Genomic DNA, 21302 nt, shown 5'->3' with positions numbered 1-21302 from the left:
AGATATGGGTTCAAAGTATAGCAGGCGTTAATGATCCTTTGTACTTGTTTTCACAGATGGTGCCTACAGAACTCGTGGAGAAGGAATTCTGGAGATTGGTGAGCAGCATTGAGGAAGAAGTGACAGTTGAATATGGAGCTGACATTCATTCTAAAGAATTTGGCAGTGGCTTTCCTGTCAGCAATAGCAAACAGAACTTATCTCCTGAGGAGAAGGTAGTATAGTTTATGTTAACATCATATCTGGGGATACTCATTTTAGCATGTAAAATTATCTGTGCTCATAGATTCTCTCACACAGTATTGTTTTCACACGTTAGGGCTAAAGATGAGGTTTGATGGTACTGGATGATCTGGCAGTAAACCAGAATTTGTCCAGTCATACCGTATTTATTATCTTGAAATTCTGATGAGGATAGACAAAAGGAACAGTATATATCTTGACATTTCAGTGAGGAGCTGTAGTGTTCCTTCACCTTTCCTCAAATCTAAATATTGGAAGATTACTACCTTTTTATAGTAAAGAAAATAAGTACTCCAACCAGCATATTTTGAAGTACGTAGAAGTGTGGAAGGAAGTGCCTTTGTTAAGTTTACCAATTTGTGTACATGTCAAACACATGGAGTCATAGAGAAACCACTAATTTCAGTGTTTTTTACAAGGTGATTTCTTATATTAGTCAAAAAATCCATATAGATGTCCTAGAATCTTTTTCATCACGTTTGAATTTGTCCTAAGGTCCAGAGCCAAAAAAACGGTAATACTGGAAGTAACTTAATTTGGAGAGAGAAAGCTAAAATGTGACCAGCCTTAAGCATTATTTGGACATTTGAGAAATCAATCCTATTAAAATTGCTGTTTTACCATGTTGGCCAGAACCAAAAGAATTAGTATTTGGCGCTATTGTACTGAATATTGTAGATAAGTCTAATAAGAGAGTTGATCCCAACAGAAAAAAATAGTGGTTTAATGGTAAACTTAGCTAACAGCTGTGACTAAGTTTCTGATAAGGCTCACCCTGATTTTTATGTATATATACTATTTATGGAAATACTTGCATCTGTGTAAGTGGTATTATGTACTGAGTCATATGCTGCATAACAGTTTCAGTTCAGCAGAGTACCAATACTGTACTTTCAGTGTGTCTGCGTTTATAGGCATAGATACTTAACCTTGTGTTATGTGACCTACAATATTCAGTATAATAATGTCACACTAATTTGTAATCTAGGAACAATAGTTACATACTATATAGCACAGGTGTGTAGTAGATTGTTTCTTCTTGGTTTGTGTAATACTCTGTCATGTTCACATTAGGCAAAATTGCCTAAGGATGTATTTCTCAGAACATATCCTTTTGTGAAGAGATGTACAGCTAAATATGATAGTGCTTAAAAGTCTTTCTTACAGCAGTATTTCACTTATAGCTCTTAAAATAGAAGTATGTTAATTACTGAAGATTGAAACTATAAATGAAGTAATGGAAAGGGAATCACCTATACCATCAACTGGTAATATTGGTCTGTTTCTAATTCCCTTTTTGAAACAACAAAAAAAAATTGTGGTATTTTTGAAACCGTAGATAACCCAGTTTGTCAATATCAAGCATGGTATTAAGTAGTATTCATGAACTAACTTTTGAGCATAGGGCCTGAGGTTCTGTAATATAGTATCTCTCCACAGGCTTTTCTACAAGTCATAGCTCCCGCTTTCTCTCCACTAATCCCTAAATGTCCGACTGTCATGAGTTTGTCATAATTAAATAAAAAAGGTGTAGTGTTTAATTACATATGTATGCAGTTTTAAAAAGGATATTAATTTTCAAGCTTTGCTGATGTTATTTGTGTATTCTCTGACTTGTTTTTTTTTTTTGTCATTATTATGTTACGAAAATTTATTTGTATTGTTGCTCATAGCTTTAAATTACCTGTTTTTTCACTTTATGTAATATTGCATGCTGGGATTGCATCTCATTTATCATTCTTTTTGTTGGGTTGCTTCTGGTGTTTAGCTGTTACTGACAGTGCGTGAACACTGCTTTATGGGTCTCCAGAAGCAATAATTTTTAAGTTGCATGTTAAGAAATGGAATTGAAAGATACTGTGAATTGTTTTACAAATAGATTCTCAGGTTACACTGAAACATTAACTATATGTTTGCCAAAGCACTTCATATCGCTACCTAATTTTGTAGGTATATGTTATCATGAGCATTACTTTGTGTTTCGTTGTTTATTAAGGCCAAACACTTTTCATTAGATTATGCCAATTGTAGACCTTTAGGAGAATCAGTTTATACTGTCTGCTAAATTATTGGATATGCCATTTATACATATCTAATACATATATATGTACAGAGATACATGAGTTTATGCAGAATATTTGTGTTTGCCTCTTTCATGATGGATTTATACTGCTATTAATTTTGTAACTTATAAAACAAATAAATACATTGGTCTCTATCCTGCCCCTTAGTCCCATTCCTACTAGTTTCCTTTGGATCCTAGATCTAGTTTATCTTTCTGTATACGTAGGCTCTAAATGCTTAACTTGTAACTAATGCAACATTGATTGTTTTTTTAATCCAGTGCCGAATAGTTTTCATTTATTGTGACGGGGATTGCATCCATTTTTGCTCTCTTACTTTGAACTTAGTTTCTGGTGCCTTTTCTATTTTATTTTTTTTTCACCTGTCTTTCATTTTAATCAGTTCTTAGTTAGCAACTTGTATATGCTAGTTTTAATACTTTGTTTTAAATATAAGCCAACATTTCATTTTTTTTTCTTCCAGGTAATGTTAGACTATTAAGTTGTTACTATTCTTTTCAGTTCCCTTCTAAGGTGTAAAAATTTTATGCGTATTTTTAAAGCTTTTTGCTCAACAAAATGGATATTGTTTTTGTTTTCAGATTGAGTGTGGATTTATCCACACATAACACTTTTTTTTTTACATTGTTTACCATTCTCGAAACCATTTTCCTATTTTCTGTAGTAAATTCTTTAGAAATTTCTTCAACAGAGACATTTGTGAATTATTTTTGACTTGTTAAATATGTGTTTTACTTTTATTCTTATAAAGGTATTTGTTTCTATATATACAAGTGTGGTTTGAGAATTATTTTTTCTTGACACATTAAAAATCTGTTTTGGCTTTTAAGAAGTCAATTCTGAATCTACATTAATTTGTAAGTGTATTCTGTTTTTTCTGTTTGACCGCTATAACATCTCTTTGTTTTAGTGTATTGCAAGTTTTCTGGATTTGCAAAAGGTACCGTTTTATTTAATATGCTGGGAGTAGATAGGAATTCCCAGACTTGAGAATTCTGAGTTTGCCAGTTCTGAAAAATTCATAGTCATTAACTTTTCCAATCTATCATTTCTTTGTCCTGTTCACTGGAACTGTCTTCTAATCTCTTCTACATGTTTCTTAACCTGTCTTCCATGTCTTTTACTCTTTTTTTTTGTCTTTTAAGTAACTTATTTAAAACAATTTAAAAATGCACCAGTGTTTAAAAAGTACCTAAACTATTAAACCACTCAGTTTTTGATTTTTAATGTACATTCTTATCTTTAGAATTTCTGATTATTTTTCAGGCTTTCCTAGTTAATATTGAAAATCATTTTATTCTTCCTACATTTTATTCTCTTTTTTAAACTGATTTTATATTTAATATCTAGTTATAGTATTTTCTTCAATCTATAGCTTAATGTTTTCACAGCAAAGTTTTACTCATTTTAAAACCCCTTCCATATTTTATGGCTTTGATTTTATTAGTGTTTTTCATTTTTGTTTTCGATGAGTGTTTTTTTGAACCTATATATGGGACTTTTTTCAGAAGCCTAGATTTTAATGTCCTGCTGCAGAATAGTAAGATTGTTTGTGATAAATGTCAAGGATTCTCCTAAGACTATAAAAAATTTTAGCTTAGCATTTTCAATAAATATGAATTCTTGTGTTGATAGGGTATAAATGGTGGATAGATAAGAACTCTAAGGAGTATCTTTCCTTTTCTTCCTGTGGAAGCAGTACCAAGATATGTAAAGTATTAAATACCTGTTTCTTTAACCTCCTTCGGTTTTACAGACAAAATGATAATGTTGGTCAGAACTGTCACAGTTGTATATCACAGTCCTTAATATGATCTTCTCTGGAAGCTCCAAATTTTGTCTTTTCAAGTTTGACTCAAATTATCATCAGTTTTAGAACTTTATTTATCCATGTTATTTTTTAGTTTTGTCCTCTAAGGATTTTCCTAATTTTCTAAACAGCTGAGCCAAAACTTTTAAAAAGTGTGTTTTCTTTTCTGTCGTGTTGAGGAACTTTGTGATTCCCCTAACATCTAACCACGATATAGTTGAAAATTGAAGTTGTATGTATTAAATTTGTAATTCAGAAATTTTTGAAACTGTATCATTTTATAATCCTTCAGATAAGAATAATCATATGATTTTTTTCGTTTATATATTTAACAGTTTTTCTTTTCTGATTATTTTCATAGCTTCAAAGGAAACCAGAGCCTGAAAAACATTTACAGTGGTGAAAACAAATTTTGTTAACGATTCTTCCTGTCTGGGAAGAGAGACCCCAGTGTCTGTCTGGCCTCTATTCCAGTTGCAGTAGAGAGAAGTGGAACTTTATAGCCAAGGAATGGTGAATTTGCACAGTGGTCCCCAACCTTTCTGGCAGCAGAGACCAGTTTCATGGAAGACACTTTTTCCATGGATGTTGGGCTGCTGGTTTTGGCATGAGATTGTTCTACCTCAGATTATCAGGCAGCAGGTTCTCATAAGGCTCATGCAGCTTAGATCCCTTGCATGCACAGTTCGTGTTAGGGTTCATGCCTCTATGAGAATCTAGTACTGCTGTTGATGTGATGGAAATGGAGTTTAGTCGGTAATGCTCACTTGCTTGCTGCTCATTTCCTACTTTGTAGTCAGGAAATAGCCTCTTCATTACAGGCCACAAACCAGTACTTGTTCACGGCCTAATGGCCAGCAACCCCTTGATTAGCGGACAGAAAATCACTGAAACAAGATATCGACTTTGGGAGGAATTATTTCAAAAGGTAGATTAGAGTGATCAGATGCTAATGATGATAAGAATTTTAATCAGGTAAAGATAATGAAGTGTTAAGGATGAGGGATTCTTGCTGAACTGACTTAGCAGAATTATTTGCTGAAATTAGATTTTACCATTTTGGGTGAAGTGGCCCTAGGAGAAGATTTAGAAAACCTACTAAAATTTGGCCAAATAAACTTTGACAATATTGCTTTCAGAACAGTTGCGGGTAATTAAAGCTGTTTTTTAGTGATCTCCATAAAGCATCAAATATTAAAGACCCATTCATCTAAAGTATCAAGTATTGAAGAACCATTCATCTAAGTTACTTTTATTCTATTTATTCATTTTATTTATGTATTTAATTTTGTTTTATTTTTTATTTTCATGGGTTATTAAGGGAACGGGTATGTGAAGAAGCTCCTTAGTTGTGACTTGTGAGATTTTACTGCACTCATCACCTGAGCAGTAGCAGTATACACTGCATCCAATACGTAGATTTTTATCCCTCACGCCCTTCCACCTTTTTCCCGTGTCCCCAAATCCCATTGTTTCATTCTTATGCCTTTGCATTGTCGTAACCTAGCCCCCACTTATGAGTGAGAACACTGATCTTTAGTTTTCTATTCCTGAGTTACATCACTAAGACTAATAGTTTCCAGTATCGCCCACATTGCTGTGAATGCCATTAATCCATTTCTTTTTTATGGCTGGGTGGAATTCCATCATCTCCGTATATGAGTATTTGTAATATATCTATCCACTCGATTGATGGACGTTGAGGTTGGGTCCGGATTTTTGCAATTATGAATTGTACTGCTATAAACATGGATGTGCAAGTATCTTTTTCATATAATGACTTTTCTTTTAGGTAGATAGAAAGCAGTCAGATTGACTGGTCAAATGGTAGTTCTACATTCAGTTCTTGAAGGAATCTCCACAGTGGTTTCCATAGTGTTTGTTTTATTTTACATTCCCACCAACAGTGTGAAAGTGTTCTCTATTAACCACATCCATGACAATTTGTGTTATTTTTTGATTTTTTGATTATGGCCATTGTTAACATAAAGTGGTTATCTGTCAAGTTGTGGTTTTAATGATCATTTTCCTTGATCATTAGTGATGTCCAGCATGTTTTCATATGTTTGTTGGATATTTGTATATTTTCTTTTGTAAATTATCCGTTTATGTCCTTAACCCACCCTTTGATTTTTTTTTTTGGAATTTTTTTTTTCTTGCTAATTTGAGTTTGTTGTAGATTCTGGATGTTAGTTTGTTGTCATATGTATGGATTGTGAAGATTTTCTGCTACTCTGGATTGTCTATTTACTGTTCCTTTTGCCACTCAAAAGCTCTTTTGTTTAATTAAATTAGCTGTTTAACTTTGTTTTTATTCCATTTGCTTTTGGGTTCTTGGTCATGAAATTCTTGCCTATGCCAATGTCTAGAAGGTTTTTCCAGTGTTACTTCTAGAGTTTTTATACTTTTACATCTAAAGATTTAAGTCCTTGATCCATCTTGAGTTAATTTTTGTATCAGGTGGAAGAAGAAAATCCACTTTCATTCTCCTACGTACGGCTAGCCAATTATCCCAGCACCATTTGTTGATTTTGATTTTCTTTAACCAGTTCATGTTTTTGTTTGCTTTGTTGATCATCAATTGGCTATAACAATTTGGATTGGTTTTTGTATTCTCTATTCTGTTCCATTGGTCTGTGTGTGTATTGTTTGTACCAGGACCGTGCTCTTTGGGTGACTCTTTCTTTAAAGTACAGTTTGAAATCAGGTAATGTGATGCCTTCGGATTTGTTCTTTTTGCTTAGCCTTTCTTCTGCTATGCAGACACTTTTTTGGTTCCATATTAATTCAGGATTGTTTTTCCTGATTCTGTGAAGAATTATGTTGGTATTTTGATCGGAATTGTACAGACTTTTTGATTGCTTTTGGCCACACGGTCATTTTCATAATATTGATTCTACCCATCCGTGACCATGGAATATATTTTCATTGATTGCCGTTGGTTTATAGGATAGCTACTGATTAGTCGATATTAACTTTCTATCCGGAAACTTTTGCTGAATTATTGTTATCAGTTCTGGGAGCTTTTTGGAAGAGTCCGTAGGATTTTCTAGGTAAACAGTCATATCGTCAGCAAAGAGCAGTAGTTTAACTTCCCCTTTATTGATTTGGAGGGTGTTTATTTTTTCTTTGGTTTGATTACTCTAGCTAGGACTTCCAGTACTGTGATGAAGAGGAGTGGTGGGCATGGTCATCCTTGACTTATTACAGCTCTCAGAGGGAACTACCTTTCAACTTTTCCTGATTCAGTGTTACATTGGCTGTGGGTTTGTCATAGATGGTTTCTATTACACTGAGATACATTCCTTGTATGCTTGTTTTGCAGAGAGCTTTAATTATAAAGTGATGCCGTATTTAGTTAAATGCTTTTTCTGTGTCTGTTGAGATGATCAGTGTGATTTTGTATTTAATTCTGTTTATGTGGTGTATCATATTTATTAATTTGCTTACCTGAAACCGTCCCTGCATCCCTAGTGTGAAACCTGCTTGAGCATGTTGAATTATTACTACTTTTGATTATGGTGTTGGATTCAATTAGCTAGTATTTTGTTAAGGATTTTTACATCTGTTTTGATCAGGGATATTTTGTCTGTATTTTTTGTTGTTGTTGTTATGTTGTTTCCTGGTTTTGGTGTTAGATTGATGCTTCATAGAATGATTAAGGAAGAATTCCTTTTTTATCTTGTCAAGTAGCATCTATAGGATTGGTACCAATTCTTCTTTAAATGACTGGTAGAATTCTGCTACGAGTCTATTTGGTCCTGGACTTCTTTGCTAATTTTTTTTTAACTACCATTTCAGTCTTGCTGCTTGTTATTTGTTCAGGGTATTGTATTCTTACTCATTTAAGCTAGGATGGAATTGTATCTTTCCAGGAATTTATTCATCTTCTCTAGGTTTTCTGTCCCTTTTGGACTATATATGCTTGCTTTTTGTGTCAGTTTGTCTTTTTCCACCCACTTACCTTAAGTTTCTGTGAGTCTTTATGGGTTAGGTGAGCCCCTTGAAGACTGAAGATGGTTGGTGAATTCTTATTCAATTTGCACCTTCCGAATAGGACCCAGAAAACACGAAGAACGCTAAACTGAACAGCAGTAAACAACCCAATGTTTTTAAACAGGCAAACACTTGAATAGACATAAAGAGAATCCAAGTATATGAAAAATGCCTATGCTTCTATTAGTAATTTGAGAACTGCAAAATAAAACCATGATGAAATAGCACTAAATATTTAGGAATGAGTAAAATTATCAATACTCTGTGGTGGTGGATGCAGAAGAACTAGAACATACCGTAAAGGGAATGTAAAGTGGTACACCTATCCATCAAAGTAGTTGGGTAATTTCTTACAAACTTAAATGTACACAGAAGAGTGTCACCTAGCATTTAATAAATGGAAATGAGAACTTACACTGACATAAAAATCAGTAATGAATGTGTGTGGTAGCTCTATTTAAATTTGTCAAAAACCGGAAATGTGATTTTAATCTACATATGTTAGTATCTATTAGTAGCCTCAGACAGCTTCTTGCCTGCATTTTTAAAACTTCTTTTTTAGTTTTCCGAGTAGAATTAATTTGTCTAATTTTTCTAGCTGTATTCGGTCCTTGGTGATCATTGGTAGCTTACTTTCTTTAACGTTGTGGATGCTGATGACTTCCAAATTTACATCTTTAGCATGGTGACTTCCTTTGAAAACTGGTTTATCTAACTTGCTTCTTGAAATACATACCTGCATGTCAAAAGGTATATTAAAGTTATTCAAAAGGAGTCTCAAAAACTGTAGTTTCCCCTTTTAACTTTACATCCCACAAAAGGTATCTTCAGATGTTCCTATGGTACTGTTTATTATCTATCACATGTTTTTATGCATCAGGCAACTTACGTATATTCACAAGTGCCTCTAATTAGGGGTCAGTAATAGTTTGAGATTATAATTCTGGGGGCAAATAGATTATGTCACTCCCTTCTTCATCATCAAATTAGAATACAAAAAATAACCACCAGGTTTAGTGGCTCACCCGGTAGTCCCAGTATGTTGGGAGGCTGAAGTGGTTGGATCACCTGAGGTCAGGAGTTAGAGACCAGGCTGGCCAACATGATGAAACCCCATCTCTACCAAAATACAAAAAATTAGCCATGCATGATGGCAGATTGATGGATGTCCACTAATCCTAGCACCATTTGTTGAAGACTTCTTTCTCCATTGAAAATTTTGATGAAAATTATTTGGCTCTACATAGGTGGATTTGTTTTTGGACAGTCATTTATATATTTTGGATCTGTATTTCTCTTCTAATGCCATTATCTGCCTATTTGGGTTATTGTAGCTTGGTGGTAAGCCTCAAAATTTGGAGTGAGTCCTCTACTATTCTTTTTTAAGATTGGCTTTGCAGTGTCTCTTGTAGTTCTCTAAGAGTTGTAGAATTCACTTCTCATTTCTACTAAAAATATTATTGGGATTTGACTGCAGGATTCTGTTGAACCTATAAATTGCTTTGAATTGTGTCATACACGTAATACTGAGTTTTCTCGTTCACAAATATCAATGTCTGTTTATTTTTCTGTCTTTAATTTTACTCGTGAACATTCTGATTTTCATTGTACCAGGAGTTTCTGGAAGTTGTACATTGTACGATGCTGCTGTTAATGGACTTGTTCTTCAATTTCCTTTATAGAGTGCTGCTTATTACTGATATTTCTACACACACTGAATTTTGTGGGTGATTGTATGTTCGGTACCTCTGCTGAATTCACGAATGAGCTCATTTGTTTAGTTTTAGCTTATTCATTCAGTAACTTGTGTATTGTGTGTGTGTGTGTGTGTGTGTGTGTGCGTGTGTGTATTTTTAGGATTTTTAGGATATGAAACCATGTAGTCTGCAAATAGAGACTATTGTCTTTTCAAATAAAAATATTCTACCTAGTGATTCCAGCTAGAACTTGCAGTATAATGTTGAATAGGAATAGTGAAAGTAAGCCTCTTCCTTCTGCCCCTGGTCATAGCGGGAAAGCTTTTACTCTTTCACCATTGAGTTAAATCTTAGCTGAGGCTCTTTCATAAGAGCGCTTTAACAGCTTGAGGTTTATTTCTTGTTAGCCAGCTTGGTCTGTTATAACAAAATACCATAGGCTGAGTGGTTCAAATAACATATTTCAATTTTGGAGGCTGGACAATCCAGTATCGAGGTACCACTATGATGGAGTTCTTGGTGAAGGCCCGCTACATACAGCTGTCTTCTCAGAACCTCACATGGCTTAAGAGAAGAAAGGGAACAATTAAGCCCCAGCATCTCTTCTTATAGGGGCACTTATGCCTTCATGACGTTGTTCACCCTGTGCCCTAATTACCTCAAAAAGGACCTGCTTTCTATGATTTCAACAGATGAGTGGGGGTGGGGAATGAACACAACATTTAGGCTATAACACCTTGTAATCCTGATTGGTTGAAGGTGTTTATCATTAAAATATCTTGATTTGATTATAGGTAAATGCTTTTTCTACATTTAAATATTTCTTAAAAGAAATTGGGATGATTGTTTTTACCCTTTCATTCTATTAATGTGGTTTATTACATTCATTTATTTCTCATATATGGAACATCCTGCATTCTCCATGTTGTATAGTTAACAAGTGTTTAAGTTAGTTTTTCTAGTTTTTGTTTAAATATTCTGCACCTTGATTTGTAATATATAATCTGTGGTTTTCTCATGATGTCTTTGTTTTTGGTATCAAGGCTCATCTCTGAGAATTAGGAAGTATTCCTATCTCATATTTCTTGAAGTTTCAGATAGATATGTATGGATTCTTGAAGTGCCTGGTAGATTTAATCAGTGAAGCCATTTTTTTCTGAAGTTTGAGATTCCTTATTCAAAATCCTTATATGTTATACGTTTCTATGTTTTTTTATTCCTTGAGGTTTTGAGAGTTTTTATGTTGCTAATAATTTGTCCATTTTATCTAACATACATAATTTCTTAGCATATAATTGTTTTTAATGTTTTGTGGTCCTTTTTATTGTGCGAGGTCAGTAATAATGAACCAGTTTTCATTTCTGAGTTTAGTAAATTAATATTCTAAGTTTAGCATGGTTTATGTGAATCATTATGAAATATTTTGTAATTTTCTTAGTGTTTTTTTTTTGATTTATAAGAATGTAGGTTAATACTCAAATATTTGTGTTTTTTCTTTAATACTGATTTCTAGTTTGAATGTATTGTGGTGAAAGAAGATTTTACGATTTGAATTTAAAAAAAAATGATTCATACTTTTTTTGTGGCCTAACAATATGTCCTATCCTGCAGCGTGTTCTGTTTATACTTGAGTACAATGTGAGTTCTGCTGTTACTGCATGCAGTAGTCTGTTTATGTCTCCTGGGTCTAATTTCTTTATTCTGTTCAAGTTTCTGATTTTCTTATACATTTCTGCTCTGGTGGATTGAGTAAAGTGAGCTATAGTGATGTTATTGAAGCACTATATTGACAGTACTATTACTGTTGTACAACCATCTGATTCTGCTTTCATTTCTGTCACAATTTTTGCTTCATTTATTGGGGCTAGTTTACTGGTGTATATGTGTAATTGTTATAACTTCTTAATGGATTGACAACTTTTGTTAATAGATAGTGTCATCTTAGACTTTTGTAATTTTTTCTTAAGGTCTATTTTGTCTGAAACTACTAAATATATATTAGTGAATATATCCATTTTAGATACCATATCTGAGTGACATCATATTGTATTGGAATTTCTGTGCCTGATTTATTTCAGGTAATGTCTTCCGTGTTTACTTACGTTGTTGGAAACAACAAGATTTCATTAATTTTATGGCAGAACAATAGTGTTCCATTTTGTTTATGTATCATGTTTTCCTTATTCGTTCATCTGTGAGCGAACATTCTCATTAGGCTAAGTTGATTTCTCATTGGTTTGCATTTCCCTGATCATTGAGCACATTTTTCATGTGTCTATTTGGTATTATTATAAGTTTTCTGGAAAAATGTCTTTTCAGATAGTCTGCCATGTGTTAGGCCATTATTGCATTGCTATGCAGAGATGACTGGGTAATTTATTAGAAAAGGAGGTTTAGTTGGCTCATGTTTCTACAAGCTATGCAGAAAGCACAGTGCTGAAACCTGCTTCTGGGAGATCTCAGAAAGCTTCAACTCAGAGTGGAAAGTGAAGGGGGAGCAGATGTCTCATATGATAAGCATGGGAGTGAGAGAGAGTTCAGGGAAAAGTTGCCACACTTTACAACAACCAGATCTCACTAGAACTCAGTCACTATCACAAAGACAGCAACACGCCATTAGGGATCAGCCCACGTGACACAAAAACCTCCCGACAGGCTCCATGTTTAGTGTAGGGGCTTAAAATTTAACATGCGATCTGGCCTGGGACAAATATGGAAACATTATGCCCTGAAAAAACCTCAGCTTTTATGTTAGCTACAGGGAGAATAATATGCAGGCTTGTTATGTGAGGATATTGTTTGAGGTCAAGTTTCAGAGTATAGATTCTTTCCTTAGGTGGATAGCACAGTACACAATAGGTATATTTTCTGTCCACAGTCCCCTGTTTGCTCCGCTCTACACTAACGCACAGTGTGTCTGTTGTTTACATGTTTGTTTCTGGGTATCTACAATGTTTAGCTTGCATTTAGAAGTAGGAGAACATGTGGTGTTTGATTTTCTGTTCCTGCCTCAATTTTCTTAGGATTATGGCCGTCAGCTGCATTTGTATTGCTGCAAAGTGTATGATTTTATTTTGTATTTTTTATGGCTACATGGTATTGCATGGTGTGTATGTGGCAGACTGCCACTAATGACCAGCTGGATTGATTTCACGTCTTTGCAGATAGTGCAGCAGTGAACCTAGAAGTAAGTGCATGTATGTATCTTTTTGGAAAAATGATTTATTTTTCTTTTGATGTATTCACCCACTAATGGGATTGCTGGATCAAATGGGGTTCTGTTCTGAGTTCTTTGAGAAATCTCCAAACTGCTTTCTGCAGTGGATGAAAATATTTTTATCCCCGTTTCTCTGCAGATTGACCATCATCTATTGTCTTTGGACTTTTTAATATTAGCCACTCTATGAGGGATGACATGGTATCTCATCATGATTTTATTGCATTTTCCTAATGATTAATGATGAGGAGTGTGTGTCTGTATGTGTGTGTGTGTGTGTTGTTTAACTTTTAAGTTCAAAGGTAAAAGTGTAGGTTTGTTACATAGGTAAACTTTTGTCACAGGAATTTGTTCTACAGATTATGTTATCATCAGGTATTAAGCCTAGTACCCATTAGTTATTTTTTCCTGATCCTCTCACTCTTCCTACCTTCCACCCTCCGAAAATCCCCAGTGAATGTTGTTCTGCCCTGTGTGTCTATATGTTCTCTAATCATTTAGCTTCTACTTAGAGAAAATACAGTATTTGGTTTTCTGTTGCTGTGTTACTTTGCTGAGGATAATGGCCTCCAGCTCCATCCATGTCCTTGTAAATGACATGATTTTTTAATTTGAGTGTGGACCTTGTTGGACACTTGTATATTTTCTTTAGAGAAGTCTCTATTGACATCCTTTGCCCATTTTTAATGGGTGATTTGTTTTTCCTTGTTGATTTGTATATTTTCTGTAGATTGTGCATATTAGACCTTTATCAGATGTATAGCAATATCTTTTCCATTCTGTAGGTTGTTTGCTCTGTTGACAGTTTCTTTTGCTGTGCAGAAGCTCTCTTGCTTTTAATTAGGTTCCACTTAACTACTTTTGTTGCATTTGCTTCTGGGGGCGTAGCCAAAAATAATTTGTGAAGGCCACTGTTGAGAAGACTGTTTCCCCAGAAATACTGTAGTTTGAGGTTTGACATTTAAATCTTAGGTCCATCCCAAGTTAATTTCTTTTGAGACACCATTCCTCTGTGTTACATATGTGCTAGCATGCAGTCATATGATCATGACTCACCTCACTGCAGTCTAGAACTTTGTGGATCAAACAACCCTCACATTTTTGTCGCCCTAGTAACTAGGAGCTCACAAAAATTTTATAAAATAAGAAATTTTTACAAAACCACTGTTTTGTATGTTAGTAGCTATTACAATTGGCTAATATTCCTTAAAATTTTTTTGTAGAGACAAAGCTCACTCTGTTGCCCAGGCTGGTCTCAAACTTCTGGGCTTAAGCAGTCCTCTTACCTTGGCCTCCCAAAGTGTTGGGGTTAAAGGTGTAAGCCACCATACCTGGACCCAGAGTTAATTTTTGCACCTGGTGAAATGTAGGTGTCCAGATTCAGTCTTCAGCATATGGCTAGCTAGTTACTCCAGTATCTAGGAAGCCCGTTCCTGTTGTTTATTTATGTGGACCTTGTCAAATCACAGGTGGTAGTAAGTGTCTGACTTTTTTTCAGAGTTTTCTGTTCTGTTCAATTGATCTTTTTGTCTGACTTTGTTATAGTAGCATGCTGTTTTGGTCACTGTCCCTTCATGTTATAGATTGCAATTGTGTGTTGTGATATTTGCATGTTTGTCTTTTGGCTTATGTTGGCTTTGCTTAGTTGTGGTTTTTTTTAAGGCTATGGGTAAACTTTAGAAATTTTTTGTTTCAAGTTCTGTGAAGAATGATGTTGGTAGTTTGATTGAAATAGCGTTGAATCTGTAAATTGCTTTGGGTGGTGTGGCTATTTTTGTGATATTTCTTCTTCCAATTTATGAGGCTGAGATGGTTTTCCTGTGTTATCTCTAATCTTTTTTAGCAGTGTTTTCTGGATTTTCTTGTAGAGATTTTTCACCTCCTTGGTTAGCTGTATTTCAAGATATTCCATTCTCTTTATATATTTTTTTTCTCGTATCATGTTTTTTCTAACCTCTTAACAGATGCGTGGTTTGCAAATATGGTTTTCCATCCTGTAGGTGGTTTCCATATTGTGTTGATGCCTCCTTCATTGTGCAAAAGCTTTGTAGCTTAATGTGATACTGTCTGTTTTAGCATTTGTGGCTTGCACTTTTGAGGTCTTAACCAGAAATTTCTTGCCTAGATGAATGTCATGGAGCTTTCCCCCATGTCTTCTTTTAGTAATGTCATAGTTTTGGATTTTTTTATGTCATTTGGGGTTGGTTTTTGTACATGGTGAAAGACACAGATAAAGTTTCTTTCTTCTGCATATAGATAGTGAGTTTTTCCAACATTATATGTTGAAGAGACTTTCCTTTGTGTGTTTTCTTGGTATCTTTGTTGAACGTCTGTTGGCTGAAAATGCAGACATTTATTTCTGGGCTATTATTTTTAATTGGTCTATGCATTTTTTTTTTAAATGGCACTACTAAGCTGTTTTGGTTACTATAACTTTGTGGTATAGTATGAAATTAGTGTGAATACTTTCAGCTTTTTCTTTCATTTTTGTTTGTCTCATATGTCGCTTTGGACATTTTGAGTCTTTGGGGTTCCATATTAATTAAAGGGTTGGTTTTTCTAAACTTTTTGTGAAGATGCTATTCTTATTTTGACAAGACATTAAATTGAATATCTAGATGAGTTTGGATATTATGGACATTTTAGCAATATTAATTCTTCTAGTCTGTGAACACAAGGTATCTTAAAATTTATTTGCATCTTCTTCAGTTTCTTTCATCATGATCTTTGTAGTTTTCAGTGTAGTGATTTTTTTTAACCTTATATAAAGTATTACTAGGTTTTTTTTTCAGCTGTTATAAGTAGTTTTTATTTTTAGCTTTTAGATAAATTTCTATTAATATGGAAATGCTACTGATTTTTATGTTGATTTTGTACCCTGCAAATTTACTGACTTTATTTGCTCTGACCACCTTTCTATGGAGGCTGTAGCATCTTCTTATAAAAGAAGTGTTTTCTTTCGGACTTTATTCAAACAGGGATAATTAACCTCTTTTCCAATTTGAATGCTTTTAAATTTCCTTTTCTGCCTCACTGCTCTGGCTAGGACGTCAGAACTGTATTGATTGACAATGGTAAAACAGGGTATTATTTTTGAGTTTACAACATTGGCCTTTTGAATGACCAGGAATACTATTAAGCAGCATGCTCCATGCTCTAAGACATAGTTGTCTTTTTATGCATATGTTGCTCAGTTTGCCTTTCTTCACGGTATCTTACTCCCTACTCACTCTGGCAAATCTCTGACCCACCAGGAGTATGCAACCAGTGGTTGGAACCTGAATGTGATGCCGGTGCTAGATCAGTCCGTTCTCTGCCACATCAATGCGGACATCTCAGGCATGAAGGTGCCCTGGCTTTATGTGGGCATGGTCTTCTCAGCATTTTGTTGGCATATTGAGGATCACTGGAGTTACTCCATTAACTACCTCCACTGGTGAGTGGGGCCCTGGGGAGCCAGGGAATCAGTCAGTGTGGGCTCTCTGCATGACCAAGGTGTGATCTGTGTGTGTCCCTTTTCCACTTGTGCAGGGGTGAGCCGAAGACCTGGTATGGGGTACCCTCACTTGCAGCAGAACATTTGGAAGAGGTGATGAAGAAGCTGACACCTGAACTATTTGATAGCCAGCCTGACCTCCTGCACCAACTTGTCACCCTTATGAATCCCAACACTCTCATGTCCCATGGTGTGCCAGTGAGTACCAAGCATCAAGGATCAGTGAGGAACAAGAACCAAAACAATTTTAATTTTCTTCCCTGGGGTGAAAAGGGAATGAGCACAAACTTAGTTTTGCAGGAAATAAACTGTATGCTTTTTTCTGTGAAGATTAGGCTTTAATATCACACCTTTCTTTGTCTTTTTTGCTGACATCAAGTTGCAGACCGGTACAGTTCGCTGGGACACCTAAGAGAAAATGTGAAAGAGAGATTATGCAGTTACTTAATAGAATAAAAATTAAAACTGGGATCCTGGCCTTTTTATCTGCTTTCTAGTCTAAAATTGGTTTTCTCTTAATATTACTGAATGTAATTCTTAAATTTGCAAAACCCACATGGGGATGGGGCACTGGTTTCAAAGTTTGGGATACTTTTAGGATCAAATTATATCAGCTTATTTTGCTAAAGAATAAGCTAGTAATGGGTACATGGTACATGTACTGGGTCACTCTCTACATGCTGTGCTTTTTCTCATTTGAAATTCTGTAAGCATTGGGTTGACTGCTTTATAAGCATTCATAACTTCCCTGGCAAAAATCTTTCTCAGTTTTTTCTTCTGGGCAAATTGCACTTGGTGTCTCCAAGGCTCTGTCCCTTTACTGAAATTTTATACGTTATATAAATTCTAACTTGTACCTTTTTTTCTTTTCCTTTTCTAGTGTTTCTCTTGTCTCATGAGAAAAAAATATTGAAGATAATGAGCACTGAAGCAATCTGTTATACCACTTGTCTTGCCTTCTGATTATAGTTCTGACTTAACTATATTTTTTTGTCTCTCATGTGCTATATGTGTAATGCTGGCTTTCATTTTTCTTTTTGTTTTCTTGTGTTATTATTATTATACTTTAAGTTTTGGGGTATATGTGCAGATTATGCAGGTTTGTTACATAGGTATACCGTGCCATGGTGGTTTGTTGCATCCTTCACCCCATCATCTACATTAGATATTTCTCCTAATGCTGTTCCTCCCCTAGTCCCCCAGCCCACAACAGGCCCCAGTGTATGATGTTCCCCTCCCTGTGTCCTTGTTGTTCTCATTGTTCAGCTCCCAGGTATGAGTGAGAACATGTGGTGGTTGGTTTTCTGTTCTTGTGTCTGTTTGCTGAGAATGATGGTTTCCAGCTTTATCCGTGTCCCTGCAAAGAACATGAGTTATCTTTCTTTTTTTTTTTTTTTTTNGGGAAGATATCATGTTGTGTTTTTCAGCTCCATCAGTTCACTTATATTCCTCTCTAAGTTGTGTATTCTCGTTATCATTTTGTCAAATCTTTTTTCAACGTTCTTAGTCTCTTTGCCCTGAGTTAGAACATGTTCTTTTAGCTCACAGAAGTTTCGTATTACCCACCTTCTGAAGGCTGATTCTGTCATTTCATCACACTCATTCTCCATCCAGCCTTGTTACCTTGCTGGTGAGGAGTTGTGGTCCCTTGAATGAGGAGAGGTGTTCTGGTTTTGGGTGTTTTCATCATTTTTGCAAGATGCTTCCCATCTTTGTGTAGTTATCCATCCATCATCTTTGTAGTTGCTGACTTTCAGATTGGGTCTCTGAGTGGATGTCCAGTTTGTTGGTGATGAAGTTATTTCTGTTTCTTGGTTTTCCTCCTAACAGTCTGGCCCCTCTGCTGTAGGACTGCTGAGGCCCACTCCAGGCCCTGTTTGCCTGGGGATCACCTTCAGCAGCTACAGAACAGTGAAGGTTGCTACCAGTTTCTTCTTCTGCTATCTTTGTCCCAGAAGGACACGTGCCAAATGTCAGTCTGATCTCTCCTTCATGAGGTGACTCTTTGGATATACAGGGGTCAGGGAGCTGCTTGAGGAGACAGTCTGTCCTTTTTTGGAGCTCAAGTGCTGAGTGGAGACAGCTCATTTAGAGCTGCTGGGCAGGTACGTTTAGGTCTGCTGCAGCAGAACTCATAAACTCCTATTTTTCTCAGATGCTCTGTCTCAGGGAGTTAGAGCTTTATTTATGAGTTTCATTGTGCCTTTTTTTCAGGCTGCCCTGCAAAGTAAGGAGGCAGCCTAGTCACTGTCTGCCTGCAGAAGCTTTGCTGAGCTGCTGTGGACACTGACCAGCTGCTGTAAGAACTCCCCTGCATTCCTGTTTATATGGATGTAGTTAGAACTTCCTCGGCAATGGTGGCCCACCTCTGTAACAATGGGCTCTCTCTGTTAATGGCAGGTTGCCTCGACAATGGCTGTTTGCCTCAGCAATGGTGGGCTGCCTCAGCAATGACAGACTACCTCAGTAGTGGTGGAGTGCCTCAGTAATGGTGGACGACCCTCCCCCACAGAGCCGGACCGTCCGGGTTCAGCTGTGTTTGCTGTGAAACTCTCAACCCAGAGTGTTTCCAATTGCTGTTTGTTTTTTTGTTTTTGTTTTTGTTTTTTTGTGGGGTTGGACCAGCCAAGCCTGATCACCTGGCTCCATGCCTCAGAGCATTTTGTTTTAGTTGAACAGTCGACTCTCTCCCAGCTGTTCCAGTCGCCTGTTGAAAAGGCACTGGGATCTGTGTGATTTCTCATGTGGTGACTCACTGTGCCAGCTGAAACAGTGGTGCCAAGATTCATGGTACTTTTTGTGTACAGGAATCTCCTGGCCTGGAACCTGTTTCAGTCCCGTTTTTAATCAGATGAATGGGCGATTCCTCCTTTCTGGGGCTCCAATCTCCAGCAAAAAGGTCTCCAATCCAGTGTATTTTGTATGGAGAACTGCCACGCAGGGGCTCTGGCAAAGCAGCTGTGTAGGCCAAAACAGTCTCACCAGCCAAAACAGCCATGCTGGAGACCCATAGGGCTCCTCCGCCTGGGAATCTCCTGATCTGTGGGCAATAAAAATCCATATGGAAATGCAGGATCCACTCACACTCTGCATTTCACTGGGAGCTGCAATCCTGAGCTGTTCCGAATCGGCCATCTTCACCACATTTTCTTTATCCAGAATATCATTGATGGGCATTTGGGTTGGTTTCAAGTCTTTGCTATTGTGAATAGTGCCACAACAAACGTACATGTGCATATGTCTTTATAATAGAATGATTTATAATCCTTTGGGTATATACTTAGTAAAGAGATTGCTGGGTCAAATGGTATGGTTCTAGATCCTTGAGAAATTGCCACACTGTCTTTCACAATGGTTGAACTAATTTACACTCCCACTGAAAGTGTAAAAGTGTTCCTGTTTCTCCACATCCTCTGCAGCACCTGTTGTCCCTTTTTGATGGTTGCAGTGCTGACATAAGATGGTCTCACAATGTGCTTTTCATTTGCATTTCTGTAATGACCAGTGAAAATAAGGTTTTTTTCATATGTTTGTGGGCTGCATAAATGTCTCCTTTTGAGTAGTGTCTTTTCATATGCTTCGTCCACTTTTTGATCAGGTTGTTTGTTTCTTTGTGTTTGTTTGTTTTGTTTTGTTTTTCTTGTAAATTGGTTTAAGTTCTTTGTAGATTCTGGATATTAGCTCTTTTTCAGATGGGTAGACTACACAATTTTTTTCCCATTGGGCTGTTTCGTTGCCTGTTCACTCTGATGACAGTTTCCTTCACTGCACAGAAGCTCTTTAGTTTAATTAGATTCCATGTGTCCATTTTGGCTTTTGTTGCTTTTAGTGTTTTAGTCACGAAGTCCTTGCCCATGCCTGTGTCCTGAATGGTATTGCTTAAGTTTTCTTTGAGGGTTTTTATGGTTTAAGTTGTATATTTGAATCTTTACTTGATCTGGAGTTAATTTTTGTATAAGGTGTAAGAAAGGAATCCAGCTTCAGCTTTCTGCATATGGCTAGCCAGTTTTCCCAACACCATTTATTAAATAGGGAATCCTTTCCCTGTTGCTTGTTTTGGTCAGGTTTGTCAAAGATCAGATGGTTGCAGATGTGTAGTGTTGCTTCTGAGGCCTCTGTTCTGTCCTGTCAGTCTGTATCTCTGCTTTGGTACCAATATCATGCTGTTTTGATTACTGTATACTTGTAGATGGTTTGAAGTCAGGTAGTGTGATGCCTCCAGCTCTGTTCTTTTTTGCTTAGAATTGTCTTGGCTATGTGGGCTCTTTTTTGGTTCCATGTGAAATTTAATGTGTGTTTTTGTTGTTGTTTTCTCAGTTCTGTGAAGGAAGTCCATGGTAGCTTGATGGGGACAGCGTTGAATCTGTAAATGACTTTGGGTCATATCGTGGTTTTCACAATGTGGATGCTTTCTAATCATGAACATGGAATGTTTTTCTATTTGTGTCCTTCTTATTTCTTTGAGCAGTAGTTTATAGTTCTCTTTGAAGAGGTCCTCCACATTCCTTGTAAGTTGTATTCCCAGGTATTTTATTCTCTTTGTAGCAGTTGTCAACAGGAGTTTTCTCATGATTTGGCTCTCTGTATGTGTGTTATTGGCATATAGGAATGCGTGTAATTTTTGCATATTGATTTTGTGTCCTGAGACTTTGCTGAAGTTGCTTATCAGCGCAAGGAAATTTTGTCTGGGACAATGGGTTCTTCTAAACACACAATCATGTTGTTTGTGAATAGAAACATTTTGACTTCCTCTTTTCCT

The 21302-nt window shown here is 36.1% G+C and overlaps 1 protein-coding gene across 1 annotated transcript in view; it reads left to right on the top strand.

The window, feature by feature from the left end:
* The window catches only part of KDM5D (lysine demethylase 5D), a 66598-nt gene that overhangs the window by 18989 nt on the left and 26307 nt on the right, over positions 1-21302 (top strand). Inside the window, exons 11-13 of the mRNA XM_017520905.2 lie at positions 57-215; positions 16302-16483; positions 16579-16741. Of these exons, the coding sequence (XP_017376394.1) occupies positions 57-215; positions 16302-16483; positions 16579-16741 (504 nt within the window). The remainder of the gene's footprint in view (positions 1-56; positions 216-16301; positions 16484-16578; positions 16742-21302) is intronic.

This window comes from Cebus imitator, unplaced genomic scaffold (genome assembly GCF_001604975.1).
Source record: "Cebus imitator isolate Cc_AM_T3 unplaced genomic scaffold, Cebus_imitator-1.0 Scaffold899, whole genome shotgun sequence".
Taxonomy (NCBI): Eukaryota; Metazoa; Chordata; class Mammalia; order Primates; family Cebidae; genus Cebus; species Cebus imitator.
This window is presented reverse-complemented; position numbering and strand designations above follow the sequence as displayed.